Source organism: Nerophis ophidion, linkage group LG08 (assembly GCF_033978795.1).
Source record: "Nerophis ophidion isolate RoL-2023_Sa linkage group LG08, RoL_Noph_v1.0, whole genome shotgun sequence".
Classification (NCBI taxonomy): domain Eukaryota; kingdom Metazoa; phylum Chordata; class Actinopteri; order Syngnathiformes; family Syngnathidae; genus Nerophis; species Nerophis ophidion.
The window spans coordinates 75,368,745-75,386,544 of NC_084618.1; the positions used below are offsets into that span (position 1 = coordinate 75,368,745).

At 32.9% G+C, this 17,800-nt stretch overlaps 2 protein-coding genes across 2 annotated transcripts in view; one reads left to right on the forward strand and one right to left on the reverse strand.

The window, feature by feature from the left end:
• Positions 1-1,400: 1,400 nt before the first annotated feature.
• LOC133558463 (dual specificity phosphatase 29-like) overlaps positions 1,401-17,800 on the reverse strand; it is a 29,768-nt gene continuing 13,368 nt past the window's right edge. Inside the window, exon 7 of the mRNA XM_061909846.1 lies at positions 1,401-5,556. Coding sequence (XP_061765830.1) covers positions 5,342-5,556 — 215 coding nt within the window. The 3' untranslated portion in view covers positions 1,401-5,341. The remainder of the gene's footprint in view (positions 5,557-17,800) is intronic.
• samd8 (sterile alpha motif domain containing 8) overlaps positions 5,630-17,800 on the forward strand; it is a 50,248-nt gene continuing 38,077 nt past the window's right edge. Inside the window, exon 1 of the mRNA XM_061909743.1 lies at positions 5,630-5,756. The gene's annotated coding sequence lies outside the window, so the exon portion shown is untranslated. The remainder of the gene's footprint in view (positions 5,757-17,800) is intronic.

The window sequence follows — 17,800 nt, forward strand, 5'->3', positions numbered from 1 at the left end:
TTTTTAATTGTTTATTTTTTAACAAAGTTTTTTTTTAGGGTATGAAGGTTTTATCGCCTTTTTATTAATGTTTGGAGGTTTTAAAAAAAATGTATTTCATATATATATATACATATATATATATATATATATATATATATATATATATATATATATATATGTATATATATATATATATATATATATATATATATATATATATATGTATGTGTATATGCATGTATGTGTGTGTGTATATATGCATATATATATATATATATATATATATATATATGTATGTATATATGTATGTATATATGCATGTATGTGTGTGTGTGTATGTACGCATATTTATATATATATATATAAATATATATATATGTATATGTATGTATATATGCATGTATGTGTGTGAATTAGTGAATTATATTTATATAGCGCTTTTCTCTAGTGACTCAAAGCGCTTTTACATAGTGAAACCCAATATCTAAGTTACATCTAAACCAGTGTGGGTGGCACTGGGAGCAGGTGGGTAAAGTGTCTTGCCCAAGGACACAACGGCAGTGACTAGGATGGCGGAAGCGGGAATCGAACCTGCAACCCTCAAGTTGCTGGCACGGCCACTCTACCAACCGAGCTATACCGCTATACTGTGTGTGTATATATATATATATATATATATATATATATATGCATGTATGTATTTGTATGTATGTATGTGGGTATATGTATATACATATGGATGTATATGTGTGTATATATATGAATACATATATGTGTGTCTGTGTGTGTGTGTGTATATATATATATATATATATATATATATATATATATATATATATATATATATATATATATATATATATATATACGTATATGTATATATATATATATATATATATATATATATATATATAAATAAATGTGTGTGTGTGTGTGTGTGTGTGTGTGTGTGTGTGTGTGTGTGTGTATATGTATATACACATACATATATATGTGTGTATGTATTGTATGGTATGTATATGTATAAAGTAGGGTGCAGAAATACTGTTACTTTAAAAAGTTTTAAGAAATGTATTTAGTAATACAATTTAAATACTCAATGCAAAATCTATCATTGTTGTCAAATAATATATACAATTGTTGTTGATTTTTTCATTTTTATAAAAAAAAATATCTATTATAATATAAATGATTTGTTGCTTTAGATAAAAACAAAAAACTGGCCTTTCTTTTTTTTTTTATTAGCAAGTAATGAAGCTTTTCAAACCTAAACATGTCCGCTTCCTACTTTTTGTTGTAAATCACTAAAATGAGACACTAAATGAAAAAGCTCCCACATCCTACTTACTACATCCTACGTATTGTTTTCTTGTTCTAAATGCTCAACATTGACAAAAAAAGACCAAAAAAGGTGGATATAGATTTAGCTGACCATTTATTTACATAATGATGTTGTCACAAAGAAATATTTGCAGTACATTTATTCCGTCCATTTCGAGCAAATCATACTATGTTTAGGATAAATGATGATGTACCGTAAGTAGAACAAATACTACAGTACATCGGTGTACAACCTTTAGGATAAAAGATGATGTACAGTAAGTAGAATAAATACTACAGTACATCAACATACAACATTTAAAATAAATGATGTACAGTAAGTAGAATACCACAATACATCAGTATACAACATTTTGGATAAAAGATGATATACAGTAAGTAAAATAAATACTACAGAACATCAACATATGTTTAAAATAAATGATGTACAGTAAGTAGAATAAATACTACAGTACATCAGCATATGTTGAAGATAAATTATGATGTACCGTAAGTAGAATAAATACTCTAGTACATCAACATACAACCTGTCAGATTCATTAGATGCACCGTAAGTAGAATAAATACTACAGTACATCAGCATACAACTTTTTAAATAAATTATGATGTACAGTAGGTAGAATACATGCTACAGTACATCAGCATACGTTTAAGATAAATGATGTACCGTAAGTAGAATAAATACTACAGTACATCAGCATATAACTTTTAAAATAAAAAATGATGTACAATAAGTCAAATAAATATTACAGTACATCAGCATTCATTTAAGATACATTATGATGTACCGTAAGTAGAATAAATAACCGTTTAAGATAAATTATGATGTAAGTAGAATAAATACTACAGTACATCAGCATACAACTTTTAAGATAAACTATGATGTACAGTAAGAATAAATACTACAGTACATCAGCACAAAACATTTAAAATAAAATACGATATACAATAAGTAGAATAAATACTACAGTATATCAGCAAACAACACTTAAAATAAAAATTGATGTACAGTAAGTAGAATAAATACGACAGTACATCATCAACATACGTTTAAGAAAAATGATTATCTACCGTAAGTAGAATAAATACTACAGTACATCAGCAAACTACGTTTAAAATAAAAGATGATTTACAGTAAGTAGAATAAATACGATAGTACATCAACATACGTTTAAGATAAATGATTATGTACAGTAAGTAGAATAAATACTACAGTACATCAGCATATAACTTTTAAAATAAAAAATGATGTACAATAAGTCAAATAAATATTACAGTACATCAGCATTCATTTAAGATACATTATGATGTACCGTAAGTAGAATAAATACTATACAACATCAAAATACAACATTTGAGATAAAAAATGTACCGTAAGTAGAATAAATACTACAGTACATCAGCATACAACTTTAAAATAAAATATGATATACAGTAAATAGAGTAAATACTACGGTCCATCAGCATACAACGTTTAAGATAAATGACGAATTACCGTAAGTAGAATAAATACTACAGTACATCAACAAACATTTTAGATAAATGATGATGTACCGTGAGTAGAATAAATACTACAGTACATCAGCATTAAGATTTTAAAATAAGATTCGATATACAGTAAGTAGAATAAATACTGCAGTCCATCAGCATACCACATTGAAGATAAATGATGTACCGTAAGTAGAATAAATACTACAGTACATCAGCATACAACGTTTAAGATGAATGATTATGTACTGTGAGTATAATAAACACTACAGTACATTAGCAGACAACTTTTAAAAGAAAATATGTTGTAGAGTGAGTAGAATAAATACTACAGTACATCACCATATGTTTAGGATAAATGATGTACGGTAAGTGGAATAAATACTCCAGTACATCAGCATACGACATCTAAGATGAATGATGATGTACTGTAAGTAGAATAAATACTACAGTACATTGGCATACAATTTTTCAAATATATATGATATACAATAAAATAGAATAACTACTACGGTACATCAGCATACAACATTTAAAATAAAGGATGATGTACAGTAAGTAGAATGAATACTACAGTACATCAACATACAACGTTTAAGAGAAATGATTATGTACAGTAAGTAGAATACTACAGTACATTAGCATATAACGTTTAAAAAAAATATATGTACAATAAGTAGAATAAATACAACAATACACCAGCATACAATGTCTAAGATAAATGATGATGTACAGTAAGTAGAATAAATACTACAGTACATCAGCATACAACGTTTAAAATAAATAATGATGTACAGTAGGTAGAATAAATACTACAGTACACCAGCATACAACATTTAAAACAAATGATGATGTACCGTAAGTAGAATAAATACTACAGTACATCAGCATACAACGGCTAAGATGAATAATGATGTACTGTAGGTCAAATAAATCTTACAATATATCAGCATACAAAGTTTCAGATGAATGATGATGTACAGTAGGTAGAATAAATACTATAATACATCAGCATACAACATCTAAGATAAATGATGATGTACTGTAGGTCGAATAAATACGACAGTACATCAACATACAACATCTAAGATAAATGATATTGTACAGTAGGTCGAATAAATACTACAGTAAATCAGCATACAATTTTTAAAATAAAATATGATATACAGTAAGTAGAATAAATACTACAGTACACCAGCATACGTCTAAGATAAATGATGATGTACAGTTGGTCGAATAAACACTACAGTGCATCAGCATACAATGTTTATGATAAATGATGATGTACAGTACGAAGAATAAATACTACAGTACATTGGCATACAACATTTAAAATAAATGATCATGTACAGTAGGTAGAATAAATACTACAGTACATCATCATACAACGTCTAAGATAAATGATGATGTACAGTAGATCAAATAAATACTACAGTACATCAGCATACAACGTCAAAGACAAATGATGTACCGTAAGTAGAATAAATACTACAGTACAAAGGCATACAACATCTAAGATAAATGATGATGTACAGTAGGTAGAATAAATACTATAATACATCAGCATACAACGTTTAAGATAAATTATGATGTACAGTAGATCAAATAAATACTACAGTAGATCTGCATACAACATCAAAGATAAATGATGTACCGTAAGTAGAATAAATACTACAGTACATCAGCATACAACGTCTAAGATAAATGATGATGTACCGCAAGTAGAATAAATACTACAATACACCAGCATAGGACTTCTAAGATAAATGATGATGTACCGTAAGTAGAATAAATACTACTGTACATCAGCATACAACATCTAAGATAAATGATGATGTACCGCAAGTAGAATAAATACTACAGTACATCAGCATACAACGTCCAAGATAAATGATGATGTATAGTAGGTAGAATAAATACTACAATACATCAGCATACAACGTTTAAGATAAATGATGATTTACAGTAGATCAAATAAATACTACAGTACATCAGCATACAACGTCAAAGATAAATGATGTACCGTAAGTAGAATAAATACTACGGTACATCAGCATACAATGTCTAAGATAAATGATGATGTACCGTAAGTAGAATAAATACTACAATACATCAGCATGCAATATTTAAGATAAATGATGATGTACAGTAAGTAGAATAAATACTACAGTACATCAGCATACAACGTCTAAGATAAATGATGATGTACCGTAAGTAGAATAAATACTACAATACATCAGCATGCATTGTTAAAGATGAATAATGATGTACAGTTGGTCGAATAAACACTACAGTACATCAGCATACATTGTTTAAGATAAATGATGATGTACAGTACGAAGAATAAAGACTACAGTACATCAGCATACAACGTTTAAGATAAATGATGATGTACAGTCAGTATAATAAATACGTCAGCATACAACATTTAAGATAAATGATGATGTACAGTCAATATAACAAATACATCATCACCATGACACTCTTGCCACCACCTGCATCTCGGTGCTGATGGAACATAAGTTTTGGGTCACAAGATCTGACAGCTGCTGTTGTTCTTGCTGCTGAGCTGCAGGTCCAAGTCCAGCAGCAGCGCCAGGAAGTTCCTGTTGGGGTAGATGGCTCTCTTCTTCACCAGCCGCTGCAGAGCCCGCTCCAGGGGCAGGTGCCGGTAGATCATCAGGTAGGCCAGCACCAGGGTGGACGAGCGGCTCATTCCCATGATGCAATGCACCAGCACTTTCCCTGAGGAGGAGCACACGGCATGTGGCCATCGGCCTTAGAATTAGGAGGAGGGATTACTGGCCTTGTATTAATATCATCAGGCTGTGGGGACAATATCGGCTTTTCTTTTTGGCGCCGCCGTCAAATTGTTTTCTTTTTGCAGACCGGGTCTGACATCTGTTGCTGCTTGCACGGTTTATTGCTGGTGACAATTCTGCAAGGTAAGGTCTTTTTTATTTTGCCTCTCTGTTGACTTGTGCATCACAGCACATTCTTTTACATAGCACCTCTAAATCATTTGAAATTTATAATAAATATTTTAATTGCATTTTGTATATTATATTATCCCCTCATAATGTTGCAACTTTATTCTCTTAAATTTGAGGGTTTCTTTTTTTTTTTTTTACATTTATACTACAATCATGATGTTATTACCACAACATCGTGAGTGTTTTTTTATTTTTTTTTTATTTCTAAAAAGAAAAAGGCTATTTGAATACAAACTCAATATAAAAATATTTATTTTATTAATTTGAAAATCACAAAATATAAGAAAAAAAAATATTCCATTTGTAAGATTGTTTTCCCCCATTATGTTGTAGCTTTATTCTCTTAAATTTGAGGGTTATTTTTTACATTTACACTACAATCATGACGTTATTACCACAATATTATGGGTTTGTTTTTATTAAAAAAGTATCTTTAAAAAAAAGCCATTAAAGAATACATTTTTTGGAATGTAGGGTTTTTTTTTTCAATTAATTTGAAAATCACCAAATATTTAAAAAAAAATTAAAAAAAATCCATTTGAAAATTTGTTTCCCCCTTTATAATGTTGCGACTTTATTTCTCTTAAATTTGAGTTTTTTTTTTTTTTAATTTATACTACAATCATGATGTTATTACCACAATAGTATGGGTTTGTTTTTATTTAAAAAAAAAAAAATTTTTAAAAGCCATTAAAGAATACATTTTTTGGAATGTAGGGTTTTTTTTCAATTAATTTGAAAATCACCAAATATTTAAAAAAAAGAAAAAAATTCCATTTGAAAATTTGTTTTCCCCCTTTATAATGTTGCAACTTTATTTCTCTTAAATTTGAGGTTGTTTTTTTTTACATTTATAGTACAATCATGATGTTATTACCACAATATTATGGGTTTGTTTTTATTAAAAAAAAATTTTTTTTTTAAAGCCATTAAAGAATACATTTTTTGGAATGTAGGGGTTTTTTTTTTCAATTAATTTGAAAATCACCAAATATTAAAAAAAAAAAAAAAAAAAAAATCCATTTGAAAATTTGTTTTCCCCCTTTATAATGTTGCAACTTTATTTCTCTTAAATTTGAGGGGTTTTTTTTTACATTTATAGTACAATCATGATGTTATTACCACAATATTATGGGTTTGTTTTTATTAAAAAAAAATTTTTTTTTAAAGCCATTAAAGAATACATTTTTTGGAATGTAGGGTTTTTTTTTTTCAATTAATTTGAAAATCACCAAATATTTAAAAAAAAAATAATAATCCATTTGAAAATTTGTTTTCCCCTTTATAATGTTGCGACTTTATTTCTCTTAAATTTGAGGGTTTTTTTTTTTTACATTTATAGTACAATCATGATGTTATTACCACAATATTATGGGTTTGTTTTTATTAAAAAAAAAATTTTTTTTTAAAGCCATTAAAGAATAATTTTTTGGGAATGTAGGGGGTTTTTTTTCAATTAATTTGAAAATCACCAAATATTAAAAAAAAAAAAAAAATCCATTTGAAAATTAGTTTTCCCCTTTATGTTGCAACTTTATTTCTCTTAAATCTGAGTTTTTTTTTTAAATTTATACTATAATCATGGCATTATTACCACAATATTATGAGTTTGTTTGTTATTACTTTTTTTTTAAAGGGTATCTAAATAAAAACTCTATTAAATAATATTTTTTTAATTAATTAAAAAATCACCAAATATTAACCAAAAAATCAATTTGTAAGTTTGTTTTCCCCGTTATATTGTAGCTTTATTCTCTTAAATTTGAGGTTGTTTTTTTTTTATATTTATACTACAATCATGATGTTATTACCACAATATTATTAGTTTCTTTTTATTCAAATGTTTTCCTTAAAAAAAAAAGCCATTAAAAAAAATGTTTTTTTGAACTGAGGTTTTTTTTTTCTCAATTAATTTGAAAATAACCAAATTTGAAAAAAAATATTCCTTTAATAAATTAGTTTTCCCCTTTATAATGTTGCAACTTTATTCTCCTAAATTTGAGATTTTTTTTTTTTTTTACATTTATACTACAATCATGACGTTATTACCACAATATTATGAGTTTGTTTTTTATTATTATTTTTGTTCTAAAAAAAAAAGGCTCATTTGAACAAAAACTCAATTAAATATTTTTTAATTAATTAAAAAATAACCAAATATTTATAAAAAAAAAATTCCATTTATAAGTGTGTTTTCCCCTTTATAATGTTGCAACTTTATTTCTCTTAAATTTGAGGGTTTTTTTTTAATTTATACTACAATCATGGCATTATTACCACAATATTATGAGTTTGTTTGTTATTACTTTTTTTTAAAGGGTATCTAAATAAAAACTCTATTAAATAATATTTTTTTAATTAATTAAAAAATCACCAAATATTAACAAAAAAATCCATTTGTAAGTTTGTTTTCCCCGTTATATTGTAGCTTTATTCTCTTAAATTTGAGGGTTATGTTTTACATTCATACTACAATCATGACGTTATTACCACAATATTATGAGTTTGTTTTTATTAAAAAATTATATTTAAAAAAAAAGCCATTAAAGAATACATTTTTTGGAATGTAGGTTTTTTTTTCAATTAATTTGAAAATCACCAAATATTTAAAAAAATAATAATAATAATCCATTTGAAAATTTGTTTTCCCCCTTTATAATGTTGCAACTTTATTTCTCTTAAATTTGAGGGTGTTTTTTTTTGCATTTATAGTACAATCATGATGTTATTACCACAATATTATGGGTTTGTTTTTATTAAAAAAAAATTTTTTTTTTAAAAAGCCATTAAAGAATACATTTTTTGGAATGTAGGGTTTTTTTTCAATTAATTTGAAAATCACCAAATATTTAAAAAAAAAAAAAAAAATCCATTTGAAAATTTGTTTTCCCCTTTATAATGTTGCGACTTTCATCCATCCATCCATCATCTTCCGCTTATCCGAGGTCGGGTCGCGGGGGCAACAGCCTAAGCAGGGAAACCCAGACTTCCCTCTCCCCAGCCACTTCGTCTAGCTCTTCCCGGGGGATCCCGAGGCGTTCCCAGGCCAGCCGGGAGACATAGTCTTCCCAACGTGTCCTGGGTCTTCCCCGTGGCCTCCTACCGGTTGGACGTGCCCTAAACACCTCCCTAGGGAGGCGTTCGGGTGGCATCCTGACCAGATGCCCGAACCACCTCATCTGGCTCCTCTCGATGTGAAGGAGCAGCGGCTTTACTTTGAGTTCCTCCCGGATGGCAGAGCTTCTCACCCTATCTCTAAGGGAGAGCCCCGCCACACGGCGGAGGAAACTCATTTCGGCCGCTTGTACCCGTGATCTTATCCTTTCGGTCATGACCCAAAGCTCATGACCATAGGTGAGGATGGGAACGTAGATCGACCGGTAAATTGAGAGCTTTGCCTTCCGGCTCAGCTCCTTCTTCACCACAACGGACCGGTATAACGTCCGCATTACTGAAGACGCCGCACCGATCCGCCTGTTGATCTCACGATCCACTCTTCCCTCACTCGTGAACAAGACTCCTAGGTACTTGAACTCCTCCACTTGGGGCAGGGTCTCCTCCCCAACCCGGAGATGGCACTCCACCCTTTTCCGGGCGAGAACCATGGACTCGGACTTGGAGGTGCTGATTCTCATTCCGGTCGCTTCACACTCGGCTGCGAACCGATCCAGCGAGAGCTGAAGACCCCGGTCAGATGAAGCCATCAGGACCACATCATCTGCAAAAAGCAGAGACCTAATCCTGCGGTTACCAAACCGGAACCCCTCAACGCCTTGACTGCGCCTAGAAATTCTGTCCATAAAAGTTATGAACAGAATCGGTGACAAAGGACAGCCTTGGCGGAGTCCAACCCTCACTGGAAATGTATTCGACTTACTGCCGGCAATGCGGACCAAGCTCTGGCACTGATCGTACAGGGAACGGACCGCCACAATAAGACAGTCCGATACCCCATACTCTCTGAGCACTCCCCACAGGACTTCCCGAGGGACACGGTCGAATGCCTTCTCCAAGTCCACAAAGCACATGTAGACTGGTTGGGCAAACTCCCATGCACCCTCAAGAACCCTGCCGAGAGTATAGAGCTGGTCCACAGTTCCACGACCAGGACGAAAACCACACTGTTCCTCCTGAATCCGAGGTTCGACTATCCGACGTAGCCTCCTCTCCAGTACACCTGAATAAACCTTACCGGGAAGGCTGAGGAGTGTGATCCCACGATAGTTGGAACACACCCTCCGGTCCCCCTTTTTGAAGAGAGGAACCACCACCCCGGTCTGCCAATCCAGAGGTACCGCCCCCGATGTCCACGCGATGCTGCAAAGTCTTGTCAACCAAGACAGCCCCACAGCATCCAGAGCCTTAAGGAACTCCGGGCGGATCTCGTCCACCCCTGGGGCCTTGCCACCGAGGAGCTTTTTAACTACCTCAGCGACCTCAGCCCCAGAAATAGGAGAGTCCACCACAGATTCCCCAGGCACTGCTTCCTCATAGGAAGACGTGTTGGTGGGATTGAGGAGGTCTTCGAAGTATTCCTTCCACCTGTCCACAACATCCGCAGTCGAGGTCAGCAGAACACCATCCGCACCATACACGGTGTTGATAGTGCACTGCTTCCCCTTCCTGAGGCGGCGGACGGTGGTCCAGAATCGCTTCGAAGCCGTCCGGAAGTCGTTTTCCATAGCTTCCCCGAACTCTTCCCATGTCCGAGTTTTTGCCTCCGCGACCGCTGAAGCTGCACACCGCTTGGCCTGTCGGTACCTGTCCACTGCCTCCGGAGTCCTATGAGTCAAAAGGACCCGATAGGACTCCTTCTTCAGCTTGACGGCATCCCTCACCGCTGGTGTCCACCAGGGGGTTTTAGGATTGCCGCCCCGACAGGCACCAACTACCTTGCGGCCACAGCTCCGATCTGCCGCCTCGACAATAGAGGTGCGGAACATGGTCCACTCGGACTCAATGTCCAGCACCTCCCTCGTGACATGTTCAAAGTTCTTCCGGAGGTGGGAATTGAAACTTTGTCTGACAGGAGACTCTGCCAGACGTTCCCAGCAGACCCTCACAATGCGTTTGGGCCTCCCAGGTCTGTCCGGCATCCTCCCCCACCATCGCAGCCAACTCACCACCAGGTGGTGATCGGTAGAAAGCTCCGCCCCTCTCTTCACCCGAGTGTTCATAACATGAGGCCGCAAATCCGATGACACAACTACAAAGTCGATCATGGAACTGCGGCCTAGGGTGTCCTGGTGCCAAGTGCACATATGGACACCCTTATGTTTAAACATGGTGTTCGTTATGGACAAACTGTGACGAGCACAAAAGTCCAATAACAAAACACCACTCGGGTTCAGATCCGGGCGGCCATTCTTCCCAATCACGCCTCTCCAGGTTTCACTGTCGTTGCCAACGTGAGCGTTGAAGTCTCCCAGTAGGACAAGGGAATCACCCGGGGGAGCACTTTCCAGTACTCCCTCGAGCGTTCCCAAAAAGGGTGGGTACTCTGAACTGCTGTTTGGTGCATAAGCACAAACAACAGTCAGGACCCGTCCCCCCACCCGAAGGCGGAGGGAGGCTACCCTTTCGTCCACCGGGTTAAACTCCAACGTACAGGCTTTGAGCCGGGGGGAAACAAGAATTGCCACCCCAGCCCGTCGCCTCTCACTGCCGGCAACGCCAGAGTGGAAGAGGGTCCAGTCCCTCTCGAGAGAAGTGGTTCCAGAGCCCTTGCTGTGCGTCGAAGTGAGTCCGACTATATCCAGCCGGAATTTCTCGACTTCGCGCAGTAGCTCAGGCTCTTTCCCCCCCAGTGACGTGACGTTCCACGTCCCAAGAGCTAGCTTCTGTAGCCGAGGATCGGACCACCAAGTGCCCTGCCTTCGGCTGTCGCCCAGCTCACAATGCACCCGACCTCTATGGCCCCTGCTATGGGTGGTGAGCCCATTGGAGGGGTGACCCACGTTGCCTCTTCGGGCTGTGCCCGGCCGGGCCCCATGGGAACAGGCCCGGCCACCAGGCGCTCGCCATCGTGCCCCACCTCCGGGCCTGGCTCCAGAGGGGGGCCCCGGTGACCCGCGTCCGGGCGAGGGAAATCTGGGTCCATGATGTTTCTTCTTCATATAGGTCTTCGAGCTGCTCTTTGTCTGATCCCTCACCTAGAACCTGTTTGCCTTGGGAGACCCTACCAGGGGGCTTTATGCCCCCGGACAACATAGCTCCTAGGATCATTGGGACACGCAAACTCCTCTACCACGATAAGGTTGCAGCTCAAGGTTGCGACTTTATTTCTCTTAAATTTGAGGGTTTTTTTTACATTTATACTACAATCATGATGTTATTACCACAATATTATGAGTTTGTTTGTTATTACTTTTTTTTTAAAGGGTATCTAAATAAAAACTCTATTAAATAATATTTTTTTAATTAATTAAAAAATCACCAAATATTAACAAAAAGATCAATTTGTAAGTTTGTATTCCCCGTTATATTGTAGCTTTATTCTCTTAAATTTGAGGTTGTTTTTTTTACACTTATACTACAATCATGACGTTATTACCACAATATTATTAGTTTCTTTTTATTCAAATGTTTTCCTTGAAAAAAAAAAGCCATTAAAAAAATGTTTTTTTGAACTGAGGTTTTTTTTTTTCAATTAATTTGAAAATAACCAAATTTGAAAAAAAATATTCCTTTAATAAATTAGTTTTCCCCTTTATAATGTTGCAACTTTATTCTCCTAAATTTGAGGGGGGGTTTTTTTTACATTTATACTACAATCATGACGTTATTACCACAATATTATGAGTTTGTTTTTTATTATTATTTTTGTTCTAAAAAAAAAGGCTCATTTGAACAAAAACTCAATTAAATATTTTTTAATTAATTAAAAAATAACCAAATATTTATAAAAAAAAAAAATCCATTTATAAGTGTGTTTTCCCCGTTATAATGTTGCAACTTTATTCTCTTAAATTTGAGTAGTTTTTTTTACATTTATACTACAATCATGACGTTATTACCACACTATTATGAGTTTGTTTTTATTCAATTTTGTTTCTTAAAAAAAAGCCATTAAAAAATATATATTTTTAAATTGGGGTTGTTGTTTTTAATTCATTTGAAAATAACCACATTTGAAAAAAATGTTTCCATGTGTAAATTAGTTTTCCCCTTTATAATGTTTCAGCTTTATTCTCCTAAATTTGAGGTTTTGTTTTTTTATGTTATTACCACAATATTATGAGTTTGTTTTTTATTAATTTTTTTTCCAAAAATGGCTTATTTGAATAAAAACTCAATTAAATAATATTTTTTAATTACTTAAAAAATCACCAAATATATTTAAAAAAATTCCATTTGTAAGTGTGTTTTCCCCCGTTATGATGTCGCAACTTTATTCTCTTAGATTTGAGGTTTTTTTTTTTACATTTATACTACAATCATGACGTTATTACCACAGTATAATGAGTTTGTTTTTATACAATTTTGTTTCTTAAAAAAAAGCCATTAAAAAAATATGTATTTTTAAAGTGAGGTTGTTTTTTTTTTTAATTAATTTGAAAATCACCAGATATTAAAAAAAAATTACATTTGAAAATGTGTTTTCCCTCTTTATAATGTTGCAACTTCTCTTAAATTGGAGGTTGTTGTTTTTTTACATTTATACTACAAACATGCCGTTATTACCACAATATTATGAATTTGTTTTTTATTTTTTCCAAAAAAAGGCTTATTTGAATAAAAACTCAATTAAATAATATTTTTTAATTAATTAAAAAATCACCAAATATTTAAAAAAAAAAAATCCATTTGTAAGTGTGTTTTCCCCGTTATAATGTTGCAACTTTATTCTCTTAAATTTGAGTTGTTTTTTTTACATTTATACTACTATCATGACGTTATTACCACAGTATTATGAGTTTGTTTTTATTCAATTTTGTTTCTTAAAAAAAAGCCATTAAAAAATATATATTTTCAAATTGAGGTTGTTGTTTTTAATTCATTTGAAAATAACCAAATTTGAAAAAAAATATTCCGTTTTTAAATTAGTTTTCTCCTTTATAATGTTTCAGCTTTATTCTCCTAAATTTGAGTTTTTTTTGTTTTTTTTTACATTTATACTACAATCATGACGTTATTAGCACAATATTATGAGTTTGTTTTTTATTTTTATTTTTTCCCAAAAAAGGCTTATTTAAACAAAAACTCAATTAAATATTTTTTAATTCATTAAAAAATCACCAAATATTAAAAAAAAAATTCCATTTGTAAGTGTGTTTTCCCCGTTATAATGTTGCAACTTTATTCTCTTAAATTTGAGGTTGTTTTTTTTACATTTATAGTACGATCATGACTTTATTACCACAATATTATGAGTTTGTTTTTATTCAATTTTTTTCTTAAAATAAATGCCATTAAAAAATATATATTTTTATATTGAGATTTTTTTGTTTTAATTAATTTAAAAATCACCAAATATTTAAAAAAAAAAAAAAATTCCATTTGAAAATGTGTTTTCCCCTTTATAATGTTTCAGCTTTATTATCTTAAATTTGAGGTTTTGTTTTTTTACATTTATACTACAATCATGACGTTATTATCACAATATTATGAGTTTTTTTTATTCCTTTCCTCCCCAAAAAAAGGCTATTTAAATTAACTCAATTAAAATGATTTTTTCATCAATTTGAAAATCACCAAATATTTCAAAAAATATATTGCATTTGTAAGTTTGTTTTCTCCAGTTATAATGTTGCAGCTTTATTCTGTTAAATTTGAGGTTTAGTTTTTTTTAATTTATACTACAATCATGACGTCATTACCACAATATTATGAGTTTGTTTTTCATTTTTATTTGTTTCCCAAAATTGAATAAAAACTCAATATTTTTTTAAATTGAGAGGTTTTTTTTCAATTAATTTGAAAATCACCAAATATTAAAAAAAATAAAATATTCCATTTGTAAGTGTGTTTTCCCGCTTTTTAATGTTGCAGCTTTATTCTCTTAAATTTGAAGTTTTGTTTTTGTACATTTAAACTACAATCATGATGTTATTACCACAATATTTTGAGTTTGTTTTTTATTTTTTTAAAAATCCAAAAAAAGGTAATTTGAATAAAAACTCAATTAAAATATATATTTTTTATTAATTCAAAAATCACCAAATATTTAAAAAAAAAATCCATTTGTAAGTTTGTTTTCCCTTGTTATAATGTTGGAGCTTTATTCTCCGAAATATGAGGGTTTTTTATTTATTTATACTGCAATCATGACATTATAACCACAATATTATGAGTTTGTTTTTATTAAAATTTTTTTACTTATAAAAATGCCATTAGAAATTTTTTTTTTCAATTGAGTTTTTTTTTTTAATTAATTTGAAAATAACCAAATTTGCAAAAAAATATTAAATTTGTAAGTTTGTTTTTCGCCGTTATATTGTTGCAGCTTTATTCTCTAAAATTTGAGGTTTTGTTTTTTTACATTTATACTACAATCATGACGTTATTAGCACAATATTATGAGTTTGTTTTTATTTAATTTAAAAAAAAGGTTATTTGAATGAAAAGTCAATTAAAAGATTTTTTTTTATCAATTTAAAAATCACCAAATATTTAAAAAAAAAATTAAATTTGTAAGTTTGTTTTCCCCCTTTATAATGTTGCAGCTTTATACTCTTAAATTTGAGGTTTTGTTTTTTTACATTTATAGTAAAATCATGACATTATTACCACAATACTATGAGTTTGTTTTTATTCAAATTGTTTTCTTTAAAAAAAAAATGCCATTAAAAATTATATTATTTAAAATTGAGGGTTTTTTTTCCAATTAATTAGAAAATCACTAAATATTAAAAAAATATATATATTCCATTTGTACATTTGTTTTCCCCAGTTATGTTTCAGCTTTGTTCTCTTAAATTTGATGTTTTGTTTTTTTACATTTATACTACAATCATGACGTTATTACCACAATATTATGAGTTTGTTTTTCTTTTTCTTTTTAAAAAGAATAAGGCTATTTCAATAAAAACTCAATTACATTTTTTTAATTAATTTAAAAATCACCAAATATTAAAAGAAAAAAATCAATTCGTAAGTTTCTTTCCCCCTTTATAATGTTGCAGCTTTATACTCTTAAATTTGAGGTTTTCTTTTTTTACTTTTATACTACAATAATGACGTTATTACCACAATATTAAGACTTTGTTTTTATTTTTTTTAAATTCTTAAAAAAATACCATTAAAATGTATTTACTTTTAAATTTAGTTTTTTTTCAATTAATTTGAAAATCACCAAATATATAAAAAAAACATTCAATTTTTAAGTTTGTTTTCCCCTTTCATAATGTTGCAGCTTTATTCTCTTAAATTTAAGGGTTGTTTTTTTTACATTTATATTACAATCACGACATTCTTACCACAATACTATGAGTTTGTTTTTTATTCAATTTCCCCCCCCCCAAAAAAAAGGCTATTGGAATAAAAACTCAATTAAAAAACATTTCTTTTATAAATTTGAAAATCACCAAATATTTAAAAAAAAATCCATCCATCCATCCATCATCTTCCGCTTATCCGAGGTTGGGTCGCGGGGGCAGCAGCCTAAGCAGGGAAGCCCAGACTTCCCTCTCCCCAACCACTTTGTCCAGCTCTTCCCGGGGGATCCCGAGGCGTTCCCAGGCCAGCCGGGAGACATAGTCTTCCCAACGTGTCCTGGGTCTTCCCCGTGGCCTCCTACCAGCTGGACGTGCCCTAAACACCTCCCTAGGGAGGCGTTCGGGTGGCATCCTGACCAGATGCCCGAACCACCTCATCTGGCTCCTCTCCATGTGGAGGAGCAGCGGCTTTACTTTGAGTTCCTCCTGGATGGCAGAGCTTCTCACCCTATCTCTAAGGGAGAGACCCAAACTCATTTGGGCCGCTTGTACCCGTGATCTTATCCTTTCGGTCATGACCCAAAGCTCATGACCATAGGTGAGGATGGGAACGTAGATCGACCGGTAAATTGAGAGCTTTGCCTTCCGGCTCAGCTCTTTCTTCACCACAACGGATCGGTACAACGTCCGCATTACTGAAGACGCCGCACCGATCCGCCTGTCGATCTCACGATCCACTCTTCCCCCACTCGTGAACAAGACTCCTAGGTATTTGAACTCCTCCACTTGGGGCAGGGTCTCCTCCCCAACCCGGAGATGGCACTCCACCCTTTTCCGCGCGAGAACCATGGACTCGGACTTGGCGGTGCTGATTCTCATTCCGGTCGCTTCACACTCGGCTGCGAACCGATCCAGTGAGAGCTGAAGATCTCCCTTTATAATGTTGCAGCTTTATTCTCTTAAATTTGAGGTGTGTGTGTGTGTGTTTGTACTATAATTATGACATCATTACCCCAACTCGTCGTGTTTGGAGGAAGAAGAATACTGAGTTGCATCCCAAGAACACCACACCTACTGTGAAGCATGGGGGTGGAAACATGCTTCACAGTAGTATTTTGTTAGCCAAGGAGCTAACTAAATACTAACGCTCTAAAGCGTAATTTTAAAATTATTAATTTAGAACTATTCAAAGACCCCGATTTATTACAAATAATGTTGTTTTCTAATGCAAAAAAAAAAAGTACAAACTAGAAAGATGTGGGGGCGGATTTGAGTAGAAAACAACCCAATCTATGAGAATGAATTTGTAATACGAGATCCATGTATCCAAAATGGATACACGGAGGATACAGCAGAGGATTGGGAGAATGTCATGTGGTCAGATAAAAACAAAATAGAACTTTTTGGTATAAACTCAACTCGTGGTGTTTGGAAGAAGAAGAATACTGAGTTGCATCCCAAGAACACCATACCTACTGTGAAGCATGGGGGTGGAAACATCATGCTTTGGGGCTGTTTTTCTGCTAAGGGGACAGGACGATTGATCCGTGTTAAGGAAAGAATGAATGGGGCCATGTATCGTGAGATTTTGAGCCAAAACCTCCTTCCATCAGTGAGAGC